General features: G+C 55.2%; 1 protein-coding gene across 1 annotated transcript; it reads left to right on the top strand.

Moving 5' to 3' along the window:
• The first annotated feature begins 1341 nt into the window (after nt 1-1341).
• On the top strand, nt 1342-15307 carry ROBO4 (roundabout guidance receptor 4). Its single transcript, XM_045798045.2, has 18 exons — nt 1342-1497; nt 1844-2173; nt 2431-2588; nt 2783-2903; nt 3160-3287; nt 3377-3605; nt 3862-3974; nt 4676-4844; nt 4996-5178; nt 5291-5333; nt 7718-7854; nt 7971-8234; nt 11884-11991; nt 12183-12321; nt 12557-12784; nt 12944-13302; nt 14315-14521; nt 14653-15307. Exons 1-18 carry the CDS (start codon nt 1428-1430, stop codon nt 14661-14663), a joined length of 2997 nt encoding a protein of 998 aa, XP_045654001.1. The 5' UTR covers nt 1342-1427; the 3' UTR covers nt 14664-15307.
• Nucleotides 15308-16402: the final 1095 nt, after the last annotated feature.

Below are 16402 nucleotides of genomic sequence, written 5' to 3' on the forward strand. Positions count from 1 at the left end.
AGTCCTACCCTTCCAGCTCTATGTTGCTTTCACTCTGTCTATTCCTTATCCTCTGGAAATGCCCAGTTTCTAGAGACTATGGTGTTCTCTTGCTCTGACTGTCTTTATCACTGTTGGTCTCCATTTGAGGGGAAAGAGAAGGAGGAGTGAGGGAGGCCTAGGGCTGTGGCTGCGGCTGCGGCTGCGGCTGGTGCTGAGGCCAGGCTGTGAAGGGGGAGGAAGGGAGGGAGTCAGCTGTGTTAGGGGCCCCACAAGAGGAGCTGGCCAGGAACAATGGGAAACAAAGGCTGGACACTCTTCCGCTGAGCCCCAGCGCCTGGCCTTGGCCTTCCGGGAACAGCTCCAGGAAATGGCTGAGATTCCAGATTTGGGAGGAAGAGACCTGTAAACAGGAGCTGGGCTCCGAAAGGGGAGAGCAGCGTCTCTTTAGGGGAGGGGGTGGGGAGGAGTGGCCGGGTGAGCACTGACATTGCAGGCTCAGAAGCTGCAAGGCTTGCCTGTTGTAGGCACAAGGTTCTAGGGCTGGAAAGACCCTGAAAAATGTCCCTGCCAAGGATGCTTGAATAGTTTCGGTGATGGCATGTGCATAAGAATAAATAAATAACGATATTGGCTAACCCTTACGCATCACTTAGATTCGGCGCTTTTCTAAGTGATTTCATGCACGATCCCATCTCATTCTTACTCCAGCCCTCAAGGTGGGGACTATTACTATGACTCCTACTTTACAGGTAAGGAAACTGATTTGCAGGGATGAAGGAATTGGCCCAAGGCCTCCCACAGCTTACTTCATTTGTTTCCCAGCCGAGTAGGAACACACTGTGGGCACCTCCCAGCTTGTCCCAGAGCCCCTAACGCCTTCCCATCTTCTGTCCTACCCACCCCCTTCTCCTTGGGGAGATGGGCTGTGGGATACAGTTCGCTCCTGCCTCCCTCCCCCAGCTGCCTTGGCCCACTTTTCTCTACCCTCAGCTTCTCAGTGCAGTGCCCTGAGACTCCACTGCGGGCCTCCGTTCCACTGCGGCAGGGAAACGCTTGGAGCCAAGGGACCAGGATTGGCATCAAGGTTTAAACAGAGGCTGAAGGCTGTGCTTGGAATTACGTCAGTGTGAAGGTCACCTTTAGGAAATACTAGACCCCAAGGTAAACCTTAGAGCCGGAGCTGGAGTCGGGTTGTGGAGCTGGAGTCGGGTTGTGGCTACAGGGTCAAGGGCAGAGAGTTTCTCTCTGCTGGTCTCCTCCCAGTTCTCCAAGGCTCGGAGGGCCAGGCAGGAAGCATGGGTTTCCTCAAAGCTGCTTCCCTCCTGGGGCAGAGTCTCGGTCACAAACAACCACCACCACCCCTCCCCGCCCCTCCTTCCCTCCGCTGTGAGCTCAGAGCAGTAGGACAAAGTGCTCGCGACAAGGACAGAGGCCCGAGAGCAGCCATGGGCTCTGGAGGAGCAGGCCTCCTTGGGGCCCCCGGGCCCCTGCCTCTCCTGCTTCTGCTCGTCACGGGTGAGTGCAGCCCTCCCCTCTCCTAGCGCCTGCTCCCTTGATCCAAGGCCTGGCCAAGGGGAGAAGAGGCCCCCCGGCTCCTTTGCTTCCCTTTTGTGGAAGGGGTACCAGGGATGATGGTGGTGATGATGACGGGATGATGATGATGACGATGTATGCGTGAGACAGAGGCAGACGGAGGGACAGATTAAGGGCTCTGCCTGGACGCCCTGTGTGCCAGCCCTCTCCTCTCCCAGCTATGTTGTTATGGGAAGTTATCTTCAGACAAGAGAAGGCAGAGAGATCTTCAGGGACTTGGGGGGTCCTGTTGGTAGTCAGACTGGGCTCTGCCCCCCTTTCCTTCCAGGAGGCATGGCCCAGGACTCCCCACCCCAGATCCTAGTCCATCCCCAGGACCAGCTGCTCCAGGGCCCAGGCCCGGCCAAAATGAGCTGCCGAGCCTCGGGCCAGCCACCTCCCACCATCCGCTGGCTGCTGAACGGGCAGCCCCTGAGCATGGTGCCCCCAGACAACCACCACCTCCTACCTGATGGAACGCTCCTGCTGATGCGGCCCCCTGCCCAGGGACGTGCCCATGACGACCAGGCCCTACCCGCAGACCTGGCTGTCTACACCTGTGAGGCCAGCAACCGGCTGGGCACAGCCGTCAGCCGAGGCGCTCGGCTATCTGTGGCTGGTAAGGCCTGGGAGGGGAGGCCCGGGGCGGGGCACGCCTGGGGCCTGATGCCCGAGGTGAGGATATTTGGGGGGCCGTCTGGGAGGGGAGGCCTGGGCTCGGAGAACAGAGGGGTGGGGCTGTGAAGAGTGAACTCAGGGCAGTGAAAAAGCAGGTAAAGCCGAAGGGGGAGAATGTAGTAGGAGGCACCGAGGCAGGGCCTCTGTGGAGGGGAGCACGGGACGCTCGCCCCTGCTGACCCTCCATCATCCCTGCAGTCCTTCGGGAGGATTTCCAGACCCAGCCTCAGGATACAGTGGCCACAGTGGGCGAGCAGGTGGTTCTGGGGTGTGGGCCGCCCTGGGGCCACCCAGAGCCCACAGTCTCCTGGTGGAAGGATGGCAAACCCCTGGCCCTACAGCCAGGGCGGCACGTGGTGAGTGTAGCCCCTTCCCCAAACTTTCTCTGGTCCTGAGCAGAACGGGGCACACCCAGAGGGAGAGACCCACCCCCCCAGCCCCATGTACCCTGCAGCATTTGAGGAAAGGAAGGCAATGAGGCCTAAGTTTCCCTCCCCAGTCAGAGCCCCTCCCCACGTGGGAGACTTCACGAAGCACCTGGCCCTGACAGGTCTCCAGGGGCTCCCTGCAGATGGCAAGAGCAGAGAAGAGCGACGCGGGGACCTACATGTGTGTGGCCACCAACAGCGCCGGACGACGGGAGAGCCGGGCAGCCAGGGTATCTGTCCAGGGTAAGGCGAGGGCGGTCAGCTCAAGTTAGGGCCTGGTTTGGGCTGGGGTTAGGGTATGTGGGGGTCAACCTGGGATCAGAATCAGAGTGATGGGGACCCCATTTAAAGGGATTCCCCCATCCTAGGGAGAAATAGCAGTGCTCTAGACTGGGAAATCTGGAAACTGTGGTTGCTCCACGTCTGGGGGCTGTTTCACTCCTCAATTGCACCATCACCCTGGCCTCTAGGCCCCAAACCAGCCTTGTGCTCCCCACAGAGCCCCAGAACTACAAGGAGCCTCTGGAGCTGCTGGCTGTGCACATTCAGCTGGAAAACGTGACCCTGCTGAACCCAGACCCCACAAAGAGCACGAGGCCCGAGCCCGCCGTGTGGCTCAGCTGGAGGGTAAGGCCTGGGACCTAGGGGTGGCGCTGGTCCAGGAAGAGCTGGTCGGAAACTCCTTGACCCCATCCTTCCTCTGGACTCCTTCCCAGGTGAGTGGCCCTGCTGCACCTGCTCAGTCCTACACAGCCCTGTTCAGGGTCCAGACGGCCCCAGGGGGCCCGGGAGCTCCATGGGCAGAGGCCCTGCTGGCTGGCTGGCAGAGCGCAGAGCTTGGAGGCCTCCTCTGGGGCCAAGACTACGAGTTCAAAGTGAGACCGTCCTCTGGCCGGGCTCAAGGCCCTGACAGCAACGTGCTGCTCCTGAGGCTGCCCGAACAAGGTCAGAGACAGATGCCGGCAGGACTCAGCAGTATCCTCTCTGGCATCTTCCTGTCTGTGGCCCCTGGACTGTCCCACTCCAGTCTGGGGGGATGGTGGGTCTTACTCCTGGACTCCCTTCTGCCGTGGCCAGCAAGCAGAACTACAAGAAGCTCCTCTTCTTGTCAGTGTGGTCTACGACCACATGCCCCTCCCAGCTCTGTGTCCTGGAGTCTCATCCTTCAGCATATCTTACAGCCTCTCTTCCTCCCCTCCAGTGCCCAGTGCCCCTCCCCAGGAGGTGACCTTAAAACCTGGCAACAGCAGTGTTCTTGTGAGCTGGTTCCCACCACCTGCTGAGAACCACAATGGCATCATCCGTGGCTACCAGGTACCCCCTTCCTGGTGGTGCCAGGACATCCCTCTTCCCTGGCACCCTGCATACCCTTGCTCTGGCACTGAGAAACAGCCCCCCTGCAGAGAAGCAAGGGAAACTCACTGTTGCTGAGCCAGGGTTTGCCAGACCCTGCCATGCGCTTTCCTACCTGGTCTCATTCTTGTCTCACTGTCCGTCCTGGGTTATTATCCCTACTTTACAGACGTGGAAAGTGAGACCAAGGTCACAGGTGCAGGAAACAGAACAGGAATCAAACCAGGCCACGTCTGACTCCCAGCTTCTAAGGCAGTGACCTCAGAATGTGGTTCTTGGACCAACAGTATCAGCAGTGCCTGACAAGGTGTTAGAAATGCAAATCCTTGGGTCCTTCCTAGGCTTCGTGAAGCAGAAATTCAGGGAGGGGCCTCGTAACCTGGATTTTTAATAAACCCTCCCAGTGACTCTAAAGCACAGTGGAGGTTGAGAACCACGGTCTAACATCTCTTTTAGCAGACTGCTTCGGCCCCGCTTCTGTCAGCCTAGAGAGAAGTCTCTCTCACTCTGTTGGAAGAAGGGAACAGGAAGTATGGCTGCACAGGGTGGAGGGAATGTCCCCAGGTGAACAGCGGAGCTGGGTGACCCCATGCCCGGAGATGAAGGGCTCAGCAGCTGGGACAGTGCAGGGGGACGAGTGCTCACCTCCGCTTGTGTCTCAGGTCTGGAGACTGGGCAACACTTCGCTGCCCCCGGCCAACTGGACTGTGGCGGGTGAGCAGACCCAGCTGGAGATCGCCACCCGAAAGCCAGGCTCCTACTGCGTGCAAGTGGCTGCAGTCACTGGGGCCGGGACTGGGCCCCCCAGTAGCCCCGTCTGCCTCCTGTTAGGTGAGGGCAGTGCCCACCAGCTGACCCATAGCCCTTGCACCCCCCTCCCCACCTTCCTCTCTCCCTTCTTCCATCTCACCCTTCCAGTTCATTGTCTGCCCCACTCTCATCGCCCCACCCACCCCTCCCGCTGAGCTCAAATCGCCCACAGAGCGGACCATGGAGCGAGCCACCCAAGAACTCAGTGACGGTCCCTGGACCCTGGAGCAGCTGAGGGCCACCCTGAGGCGGCCAGAAGTGATTGCTGGTGGGGGCGTTTTGCTCTGGCTGCTGCTGCTGGGCACTGCCGTGTGTGTCCACCGCCGGCACCGAGCGGGGGTGCACCTGGGGCCAGGTGAGAGGATGAAGTGGACTCCCGGGCAGTCGGGGCGGAACAGTACAGCAGTTTAGATCTCAAGCCAGGAGCTGGACACTCCGGATTTAGCCTTCCTTTTGCCCTCTCCCAGGTCTGTACAGATATACCAGTGAGGACGCCATCCTAAAGCACAGGTGAGAGACGAGAGGGGAGGGGCTGAGGGTGAGGCGGGGGCAGAGGGGCCAAGGGACAGTAGAGCCAGAGCAGAGAACTGGATGGAATACTCTCTCTCCTACGGCCAGGCAGTTGGGGCTCCTACTACCCAAATATCTCCTGAACTCCAAGGGAGAATTAATGTCTCTCTCATTAATGTTCCTATCACCCCACTTGACAGTTGAATAAACAGAGACTCATGACGTAAGGGACTTCGCCCAAAGCCACACAGCTAGTAGCTGGTGTGTCACACGTTTAGTCGGTGTGCTTGTCACCCACCTCTCACTAATACTTACTAGACTCTCCTGCTGCCTCGTTCTGCTCGGTGGGGAAAAACTAGCCTGGGAAGACCTGTTTAATTTCTAATTTTCTCTCTATAGCCAGTGTCTACCTAGCAGTGCCTTTGCATCTTGAGGGATCTGTCCTTCACAGTAATCACCCACAGTTCCAGCAGAGGGCGCTCTGCCCCCACGGTCTCGATGCTCACTCCTTGTTCTCAGTAACAGGGTCAGCTGGCAGGTACACCTGCTCCAAGTGTCTCTGGCTGCCAAAGCGAGCGGGTGGTTATGAGACATGATGCTAAGAAAGAAAACATCCTTTTTTGTCTTATTGGCTGAGTTTTACACTAAATAACCATTTCAACTCTCTGCCCACCTCCTCCTGCTCTTTATCTCATTGGATTTCCTCCAAAGGGCTTCATATTCCAAGCCTGTGTCTTTCAACAGAAGTTTATCAAGCCCCCCCTCTGTGCGGGACACAACCAGCCCTTGGGCTGCCGTTTTGCTGTCAGTGTCTCAGCCCAGAGCAAGGTTCCAAGCTGTCTGGGGCCGTATTCCTGTGTTATTCTGTGCTCACTGGCCTTTCTTTTCCAGCTACTTCCTGCTTTACCCTGCTTTACCCTGAACCTTCTCTGGATCCCCTGGGATTTCATCCCTTGTCTTTGAGGGGGATTCCATTCTTTTTTATTTTTTATTTTTTGAAAACTTATTTATTTATTTGAGGGAGAGAGAAAGTGAGACGGGGGAAGGGCAGAGGGAGAGAGAGTCTTAATCAGACCACACTGAGTGCAGAGCCTCATGTGGGGCTCGATCTCAGAACCCTGAGATCAGGACCTGAGTTGAAACCAGGAGTCAGACGCTTAACCAACTTGGCGACCCAGGCACCCCAGGGGGGATTCCATTCCGATTGTTTTGTTCATTCATTTCTTTAGCACAAGCTCCACCCACCAGGAACTCTCAGTGTAGGTGGAGACCGCTGTGCTAGCATATGAATGTATGAATGCAATCCAGTGTTAGCAGTGCAGAAACACGGGGGCGCCTGGGTGGCTCAGTTGGTTCTTAATTTCAGTTTGGATCATGGCCTCAAGGGGGGATCTAGCTCTGTGCTCAGCAGGGAGTCTGCTTACGGATTGTCTTTCTCCCTCTCCCTCCGCACCTCCCCCCCGCCCCGCCCCGCTCATTAGCCCATGCATGCTCTCTCTCAAATAAATAAATCTTTAAAAAGGGGGGGGGGGCAAAAACATGTACAAGATACGTGGAGGGAGCTAGGGTGGGGAAATATGGGAGGAAGATTCCACATTTACCCTGAGAGTAAGAAGGGGATGGGGAAAGGAGCGGCAAGAATTAACGTGCCATGGTCATAGGGAAGATAAGCCATTTAGGCTGGTGGGGACCTAGGACACAAGATGGGTCAGAGTAAAGGGTAAGTTTGGGGAGCTGGAAGCCAGACCAATGAGGGCTCTGTTAGCCATGCTATGCAGCTGGGCTCTATCTTGGTAAATGGGGAGCCACTGAAGGTTTTAGGCAGAGAATTACTTTGGTCTGACCTCTATTCTTCAAAGATTACTCAGTCAGCCAGCAGGACACCCAGTTCAAAGGGAACCAAACTAGACGTAGAGAAGGCAACATCCATGTGGCAAACTCTTGCTCTGCCAGCTGAGTGATCTCACATTTCCTCACTTTGACTCACAGCATCAGCCTTATATGGAAGGCTTTTTTGGTAGCCCTTTTACAGATAAAGAACCGGGGCTCCAAGAGGCTAGTAGACCTCGTTGCCCAGGGCTGCACAGTTAGGCTGCAGCAGATGGGGATTTTCACAGCGGGTTTGTCTGCCCCTGGATCTGTGTTCTCTTTGTCTCAGCATGTAGCTGTCTCTCTTCAACACCTCCTGGTTCTGGGCCACTTGGACTTCCCCTGGTCCCAGGAAAAGAAAAGACCCCTGAGTTTGGGGGGCCAGGTCAGAGATCTGAAAGAGTGTGAAGGGCTAGAATAAAGCTGCTATCACCCTCTGAGCTGGAGGTCTTGGCCAATTACATTCTCGGTTCACCCCATTTCTCCTGCCCTGCCCCCACCCTCCATTGCCACAGGATGGATCACAGCGACTCCCCTTGGCTGGCAGACACTTGGCGTTCCACCTCGGGCTCTCGGGACCTGAGCAGCAGCAGCAGCATCAGCAGCAGGCTGGGAGCGGACCCCCGGGACCCACTAGACTGTCGTCGTTCCTGTGAGCAGGCCCAGGGGGGTCGGGGGGCTCAGCAGGGGAGCAGGGATCCCAGGGCTGGGGCTGGGGGTTGTGGGCGGGACGCACTCACCATAATTCTTCCTGTCTTCTCACCACAGTGATCTCCTGGGATCCCCGAAGCCCTGGTGTGCCCCTGCTTCCGGACACCAGCACTTTCTACGGCTCCCTCATCGCTGAGCTGCCTTCCGGCCCCCCAGCCCGGCCAAGCCCCAAGACCCCAGCTGTCAGGCGTCTCCCGCTCCAGCTGGCCCGGCTCTCCAGCCCCTGGCCCAGTCCAGACAGCCTCTGCAGCCGCAGGGGCCTCGCTTCTCCGCGCCTGCCTCTGGCCCCTGCGGAGGCTTGGAAGGCCAGAAAGAAGCAGGGTAAGGACAGGGAGGATAGACACAGCCTGCTGGAGCGGGTGGCAGGAGGGAACAGGAGTGGGAATGTGGTAGGAACATGGCCTGGGGGCTCTGCAGCCGATGTGGGCTGTATCCCAGCCATGGCTTCTGGTTCCCTTGCCCTGGTAGACGCAGAGTCTCCCCACTATCACCAGAACACTCAGCGAGGGGTGTGCTGGCCTCTGCTTTTCTTGACGCTGTGCTCTGTTTCTGCTTGGCCACACCACTAGTGGGCCCACTTCTGTGTTCATTTGAATTTAGCAAACATTTCATAAGCACCACTGTAGGCCAGCCGTGGGGACACAAGAGACAGCTCTTGCCATCTAAGGCCTCTGAGTCCAAGGAGAGTGGCTGACCAGCGTATAAGTAATGTTAGAACCTGGAAGCGGGTGACCGGTGCTAGCGGGAAGGCTCATCTCCTTGTGCACGGTGCCCGGGCCTCCCCAGACACTGACTCCCAACTGACCTCGCAGAGAAGACTGAGGGATTCCTTTCTGCCCAGATTTCTCTCCTGACTTCCGCCTGCCCGCTTTGGCTTCCCAGAGACAAATAATCATGGTGTCTGTTTCTTTAGCAACTACTCTGTGTTGGGTGCCTTACATATTTGTTTTTTCATTTAATCATACCCCCAACCTCTTGGCTAGGTATTATTTCTCTAATTTTGCAGATGGGGAAAGAGGATCAGAAATGAGTACCTTGTTCAAAATCCCACCAGTCAGTAAGCTGCCGAGCTCAGATTTGAAGCCAGAATGGTCTGCTTCCAAAGGCCACACTCTGACAGCTCCCTTGAGAGATTCTATTCTACCACTGACTATTTTCTCTTCTTTCTGAACATGGGTCTGCACTCCACCTGCTGTCTGCATGAGCCTTCTGTGCTGATTAGTAAGCCTTACAAATGTCCTACAGCCAATTCTTTTTTTTTTTTTAAGTGGATACAATCCAACTTTCATGAAGACAGAGATGGATTCAGAGTAATTAAGAGCTTGTCCAATATCCAGAATTTTATGACTCTAAATATTAGCAAAGTTGGCATTCTTTCCAGCTTCGCCTGAGAACTATAGCATTAAGAATCCCCGGTGGTAATGAAATAGCAGCGGAAAAGGGGTTGAAAAAGTCCCATTTAAAAACGAGCCTTCCCACCGAGAACGACACCGACTTGGATATGATGTGTAGCCCATCCTAGAACATTAATACTACTGGGGAAAAAAGTAAGTCGCTTTCTACAGTTAATTCTCAAGACAGGTTCCAATTCTGAGACGAGGCTTTGGTCCCCACTCCACCCTGTGTCTCCTCACCCCAGCCCCACTGGCTCACCACAGTAGCTCCCCTGCACTGGTGACACTCGATGGCCCAGCTCTGGTTCCCGGGACGCCAGCAACAGCAAGACTTTGCTATGGTCTTGTCCAGAGCCATGGAGTTGGCTCTACTGCTGTCACTTAGTCCAAAAGACTGAGGAGTCTTTGTCTTCAGACACTGCAAGCTCTCTCAGTGCCCCCCTATTCCCCTCAAACTGCTTAGTCCTTTTTTCTTATTAATTGACCTTGGTTGGGTTTTTTTTTCTCCACTACGACTATACTGTCTTTTTTCATCCATTATATCAGGGTCTTAGTTCCACTCTGCCAGATACATAGAGTATCCTAATCACTTAATGAATTCAAACAAGCATTTATCGCCATTCAGGTATACCCAACGAGATTTGACCTAACCTTGATAAAATTTTTATCGTGCAGTTTGCTCAAATAACACTGAAAACTGAAATCCAAGTAATTGCAAGTGTGGTAGAAGAAGGCTTTGGGGACTAGAATCCTTTAGAGGAAATAAAATGGACTGGGACAAAGGTGGCCTTTTCTAGGACTGGCCTTTCCTCCTCCTTGTCCACACAAACCAGCCAACCAACATGTGTCCCCTTTTCTGAGCTTACTCAGGAAGCCAGAACTAGAGGACACAAAGCCGTTGATAGCAGAGTTGGAGCACCTGAGGTTGCCTCAGGACTCCCTCGGTCACACAACAAATAAAGGAAGTAAATTAAAAAACAAAGCAGCCTACGAACAAAAGGAAATTCTGGTAGAGGAAGTATAGTCATTGTGTGGGTTTTCATCCCAGTGGCTCAGAAGTTCTGACCACTGTACATGGATTCCCAGGGCCCAGATAGTCTTGGTGAATGCTGTAGCCTTGATCCCGTCCCTGCTCTGAACCTGCCCACGGTGGCCTCCAAATCTCTGAGATTGGACCGACTAGACAGCTATGCCTTGAGGTCCTGCCTGGTCTCTGGTTTGCCAAGGAAGGAACCCCTTTCCTAACTGAGCTTCTAATCGTGTGACACTAATCTGAAGGCTGCTTCTTTTTTCCTTTACTTAGTATTTTCCTGGTTCCTGGTCTTGGGGAAATCTCTTCCCTCCATTACCCCCCTGGTTCCCTTCTGATTTAAACTTAGATCCATTCGGGTTTTGGCCTGACCAAGAAGCATGCTCTTGGGTCACTGCACACAGCTGGGTCTGTTCTTTCAGTTACCTCAGCTTCTCCATTGTCAGAGTTCACTTAAGTGGCCATGTGAGCCGCCATATTGTGAATCCTCTCACCTCACGTTGACATCTACATCTCTGGTATTATCCATCCATTTGCTCATTCATTCAACAAGTATCATCAGGGGCACCTGGGTGGCACAGTGGTTAAGCGTCTGCCTTCGGCTCAGGGCATGATCCCAGCGTTATGGGATCGAGCCCCACATCAGGCTCTTCTGCTATGAGCCTGCTTCTTCCTCTCCCGCTCCCCCTGCTTGTGTTCCCTCTCTCGCTGGCTGTCTCTATCTCTGTCGAATAAATAAATAAATAAAATCTTTAAAAAAAATGAAAACAAAAACAAAAACAAAAAAAACAAGTATCATCAAATATCTATGGGCAGGGCATTGCCTCCCTGGGCAAGACATCCTCCCCTCTTCTTCTCAGCTGACTCTCTCCTGTTACACCCGGCACGGTGTGGGGTTGTCTTACCCTCTCAGCCTCAGCTCAACTTGACAGTCCAATCCTTCTTTCCAAGTGACAGATACTCAGATTTCTCAGGGCAAGGTTATCCAGAACCATGGCAGATATTTGTAATGTGAGAGATGGAAATTAACAGATTCTCTTCCAGAAAAGAAGGGGTATTTGTCTTCACAGGGCCAAAATTCATGAGAGGAGTAGCAATGTGAGGGTACAGAGATCAGGAAGATTGGAATGTGTATACAGTAATGAAAAGAAAATTGTCCAAGTATCTTTCAGGCACCAGGAACTTCACAATCTGTTTTTATAAATAAATTAAAATTGGCAAAACTATCATTTGACTGGGTGTTCCCAAAGGAACCCAAAGCTCAGAAAAGTGAATGGATTTACCTGAGGTCACACGGCAACAACGTAACTGAGCTGGGCTGTCAGTGCAGGTCTTTCCACTCCAAGCCTAGTGCCACCTTCCTCCCTTATCATAGCTTCCTGGATGAAGGTGAAGGTGCAGAGGATGGAGTGGGGTTCTTCCCTCTTTTCTCTGGGTTCAGGGACCCTAAAGCTTAACTGAATGACAGGCTGAAGATAGAGTGTGTGGTTGGGGTTGAAAGGCCCACCCTGGCTTGCCCCCCACCCGCTGACTCTTGCCTTTGCAGAGCTGCAGCAAGCCAACAGCTCCCCGCCCCTCCAGGCAAGCTGCCCTCTGGAGCTCTGGGCCTCGGAGTTGGGGAACAGAGGCTCCAAGAACCTTTCCCAAAGCCCAGGTGAGAGGAGGCCCCAAAAGGGAAGTGGGGGGAAGAGGCAGGGTGTAAGCATCCACAGCCCCTACAGGTGGCTGCTCTTGCCCCTGAGGAGGCTGGGTGAGTGGGGTGTGGAGACAGGAAGCTGGGGGCTCGGTGGGGTCTGGGGCTGATGGGAGTTCTGCCAGTCTCACCCCCAGGGTATTGTTCCCCAGGAGCTGTGCCCCAGGCTCTGGTTGCCTGGAGGGCCCTAGGACCACAGCTCCTCAGCTCCTCCAATGAGCTGGCTTCGCGCCCTCTCCCCCCAACACCCCTCGCTTCTCGTGGAGCCCCTGCTCAGAGTCAGCAGACCCAGTAAGAGGGCATGGGGTCGGGAAGCAGGGCTGGGGGCCTCGGGGTGTGAGGGATGTTCGCTGAGCTCAGACAGGGGCTGGGGGACTAGGGGTGTGAGGGGTGTTCGCTGAGCTCAGACAGGGGCTAGGGGACTAGGGTTGTGAGGGGGTTTCGCTGAGCTTGGACTGGGGTTGGGGGAGGGTGACGGGGGGGGGGCTGCACTAACCACCTGTTATCACTCTCTTACCCCAATCAGGCACTCTGTGGAGCCCCAAGCTCCCTCCTCCCTCCCACTGCCAGCAGCCCCCCTCCCCATCCTGATCCCCTCCAGCCCCCAGGCCTCTTCCTTCTCTGGTCCCAGCCCAGAGTCCAGTCGTCTGTCCAGCTCTTCACTGTCGTCCCTGGGGGAGGATCAGGACAGTGTGCTGACTCCTGAGGAGGTGGCCCTGTGCCTGGAGCTCAGTGAGGGTGAGGAGACCCCCAGGTGAGTTGCCTGAGGGACGACCACAGGACTACAGACGAGCACGCGACAGGAGCACGCTTCTCGCTCCCTGGCCCCGCACTTTCTCCATGGGAATGTTTCTGCTCTGCCAGCCTACTCACCCCAACCGTAGTCCTGTCCCCCATTTTGTCTCTTCTCTAGGAATAGTGTCTCTCCCGTGCCAAGGGCCCCTTCACCCCCTGTCACCTACGGCTACATCAGCATCCCGGCAGCCTCAGAGCTGGCAGACGTGGGCAGGGCAGGAGGAGGGGTGGGGTCCGAGGTGAGGGGCTTGCTGTGCCCACCCCGGCCCTGCCCCACCCCCACCCCCAGCGAGGGCTCCTTGGCCAACGGCTGGGGCTCCGCCTCCGAGGACAACGCCCCCAGTGCCCGAGCCAGCCTGGTCAGCTCCTCTGACGGCTCCTTCCTCGCTGATGCCCACTTTGCCCGGGCCCTGGCAATGGCCGTGGACAGCTTTGGCTTGGGTCTGGAGCCCAGGGAGGTGGACTGTGTCTTCACGGGTATGTGAGATCACCCTGCCTCTCTTCTCACCTCCACCCTGTGGAATAGCCACAGCTCCTGGAAGAACCCCTCCCCGCCGTTTCCCCAACCAGGAGAGAAGGCTTCTTAATCATTGTCTTTGTGGTTATCCTTAAAACAGCTAGCTGTCCCCAGCCCTATGATAAGTGCTTTATATGCATTCAATATTAACACCTCTATGGGGACTATTCTTTATCTTTCTTTTCCCAATGAGGAAACTATATATCAAACAGGTTTTTTAACTTGCCCAAGGTCACCCACAAGAACAAGGACAAAATGTTCAAGTCTAAAGCCCAGAGGCCGCCAATTGTATGACCCCTTGACTTCCCTCCAGGTCCCTCCTCTTAACCCAGACGCTGGTATCCAGGACAGATTGCTCCCCACCTCTTCTCTTTATTCCAACCCACTGTTTCAGATTCTCCTCACTATGGAAAGTTCTGTTTTCTCTCTTACCTCCTGCTATGCTTACCAGCCCTTCCTCTTGCCCTGTCTGTGGCTGGGGTGAGGAGAAGCTGGGCTCACCCCTCCACCTGTCGAGCAGAGTGGGACCATTATCTCCATGTCAACAAATTGTTGCTCAGGGCTCCCTGTGCCCCTTCCTCATACACTTTGTCAATCCCCTTTCCCCATCTTATGAACCCTAACTCTACCCTTTGCCCCCAAAGAAAAACAACCTGGCTTGTGGTAAATGGGAAAGCAAGGATTATTCAGGACAGAGGGAGAAGAAGGATGCCGGGGTGGGGGGTGGGGGGTGGAAGAGTGAGAGTATGGATAGAAGGCCAGAGCTGGGCTAGGAGGAAACAGTTCAAACTATTCTCTCTAAAGAAACCAATGGACTCATTCCAAAGGGCACCAGAATTGATGGACCAAGTTGGGGCTAGGTTATCTTTCAGGTTGGGTGTGTGCCTTAAGCAGGCCCTAAGCGTTCTGCCCTAACCTCGTCCCTCAGAGTGAAGGTCGACCCTCTACAAATAAATCCACCCTCCCTGACAGATGCCTCCTCCCCTCCCTCCCCGAGGGATGACCTCTTCCTGACCTCCACCCTCTCCCTGCCCCTGTGGGAGTGGAGGTCGGACTGGCTGGAGGACATGGAGAACCCCCACAGCCAGCGGCTGGGAAGGGGGCTGCCGCCCTGGCCCCCCGACTCTCGGATCTCTTCCCGAAGAAGTCAACTTGGCCGTCCTGAGCCCAAGGCTGGCAGTAAGTGTCTGTGTGCCCAGCTGATGGGGCGACCTTGCCTCAGGGATTCTGGGGAGGAGCCAGGAGGGAGCCCTGGGGTTGGGCAGGAGAGAGGAGCAGCAGGGTAACCCCACTCTCCCTCGACTTCACAGACTCCTCATGAAGTGTGCCCGAGAGACCGCCCAGAAGAGAATCAAACCACCCCTCCCGCGGAGAGTCAGTCTTGCCCTGTGCTTCTCGGGCAGCTGGGGGACCACCTTGCCCAGCCTCCAGGAGAGCTCTCCTCCTTCGGGATTGCGAACACAGACTAAAGCAAAACAAAACAAGCACAAAGCAGAGCCGGAGACCCCAGCGAGCAAAAAGTCATCCCGGCCTGACTCCTCGCCCTTGCTTTCTCCTCCTTCCATCATCCATTCCACAGCCAGGTCTTTTGGCCTGAGAAGCAGCCTAATCTTCTGATCTACCCCCCGACTTGGATCACGGAAAGTGGGGAGGCCAGAGGTCTTCCCAGAGCCTGTGGGACAGGCAGTAGGGGAAGGAGCTTTACAGAGCCACCCCTCTCTGGAGGGGACCCTTCATTCTCCAGGGGCAGGCTCACCTCTCCCCAGCCACACCCGCTGGAGGAAGGAAGGAGGACCAGCACTGAAGCAGTGAGGCCCTACCTTGGTCCCAAGGCAGAGGGGCCAGGATGGATCCAGGGAGGGAGCTAAAGGAAGGGAGGTGGGAAAATGGGGGACAAAACCCTCTCCTCATACCGTGGACTCTGTGAACTTAAGAAATTGATACCATAAAACTGTAATGACTTGAGTGTGGTGAGATCATTCCCCAGAGCCCCATTTGGGGGAGGGTTCCCGGAGATATGGGAAGAATTCTGAGTTTAAAAGGGATCCGGTGTTCATTGGCACTCAGGGAGAATCACTTAGCTCTGTTCGGTGATTAAGGGAAGAATTACACGCATCCTTTGGATTCTCTTGGTCTGCTGGTCTTCACAACTTGTCCCGGAAAGACAACTCCTGCTTTCAGTGGTCCCAGCCCCCCTCCCCAGGGACCAGTCCCAGATGGTTAAGACCAGATGGTTTCTTAAAATAGACAAAGTAGCGCAATTCCCCAAAAGGTAGAACCACCTGTAACGGTTGGCTGGTGAACAGCCTTCAGGCAAAACAACAGAACAGAGAAATGGAGCAGGACTGCCAGGGCCGGAGTCACAGAAAGTTCCAGAAGGGCAGGTGGGGCCCCATCCTTCTAACTTGGTGGGAAAGACAGGGGCAGAAAACAAATTGGAGGGGCGGGGGGAACGGTGCTTCTGAGCAAGACCAGGGCCACAGGAGGACACATTTAGGGGGGCCAATTAGGAAGCAAGCCCAGAAAGGGGGTGTAACCCCCCCACACCTAAGCCACTCTACCTGGAGGCCACTCTGAACTCACAGGCCAAGTGAGGCAGGGCCTGGGGGACACGGTACTGCCTGAACTACCTTAACCGGGCCAGTCTGGGCTGGAGGGTCTAGTCTCAGGATAAGAAATCAGTGCTCCGGATACATATCCGTTCCTCTCTATTTGCTTTTCCTTTTTTGGATTTTGTTTTTCTTTTCGCTTCCTGGTAAAATTCCTTTTGAAAACATTCCAACCCTATTTGCCAGGCCAATGGAGAAAAAGGGACTTGTACACACAGGTCACAGTGGCAGGAGAGGTCAGAAAGAGCCTGGGCTTGGGGGTGGGGGTGGGGGCCGTGGCCGTCCCCTGAGAGCCCAGGGCAGTTACTGAGCCTGGGGGTGAAGAAGTCAGAAGGAAACAAAGCTCAGAAAACCATTCAGGGTCATGGGCTGTGAGAGAAGAAGCAGTGCGCACTGTGGCATTCAGGGCCAAAGTTTCAAAAAATCCTACGCCAGCCAAACCGATCACATC

The sequence above is a fragment of the Ursus americanus genome, chromosome 16, assembly GCF_024610735.1.
Source record: "Ursus americanus isolate L20-20 chromosome 16, mUrsAme1.1.p, whole genome shotgun sequence".
Lineage (NCBI taxonomy): Eukaryota > Metazoa > Chordata > Mammalia > Carnivora > Ursidae > Ursus > Ursus americanus.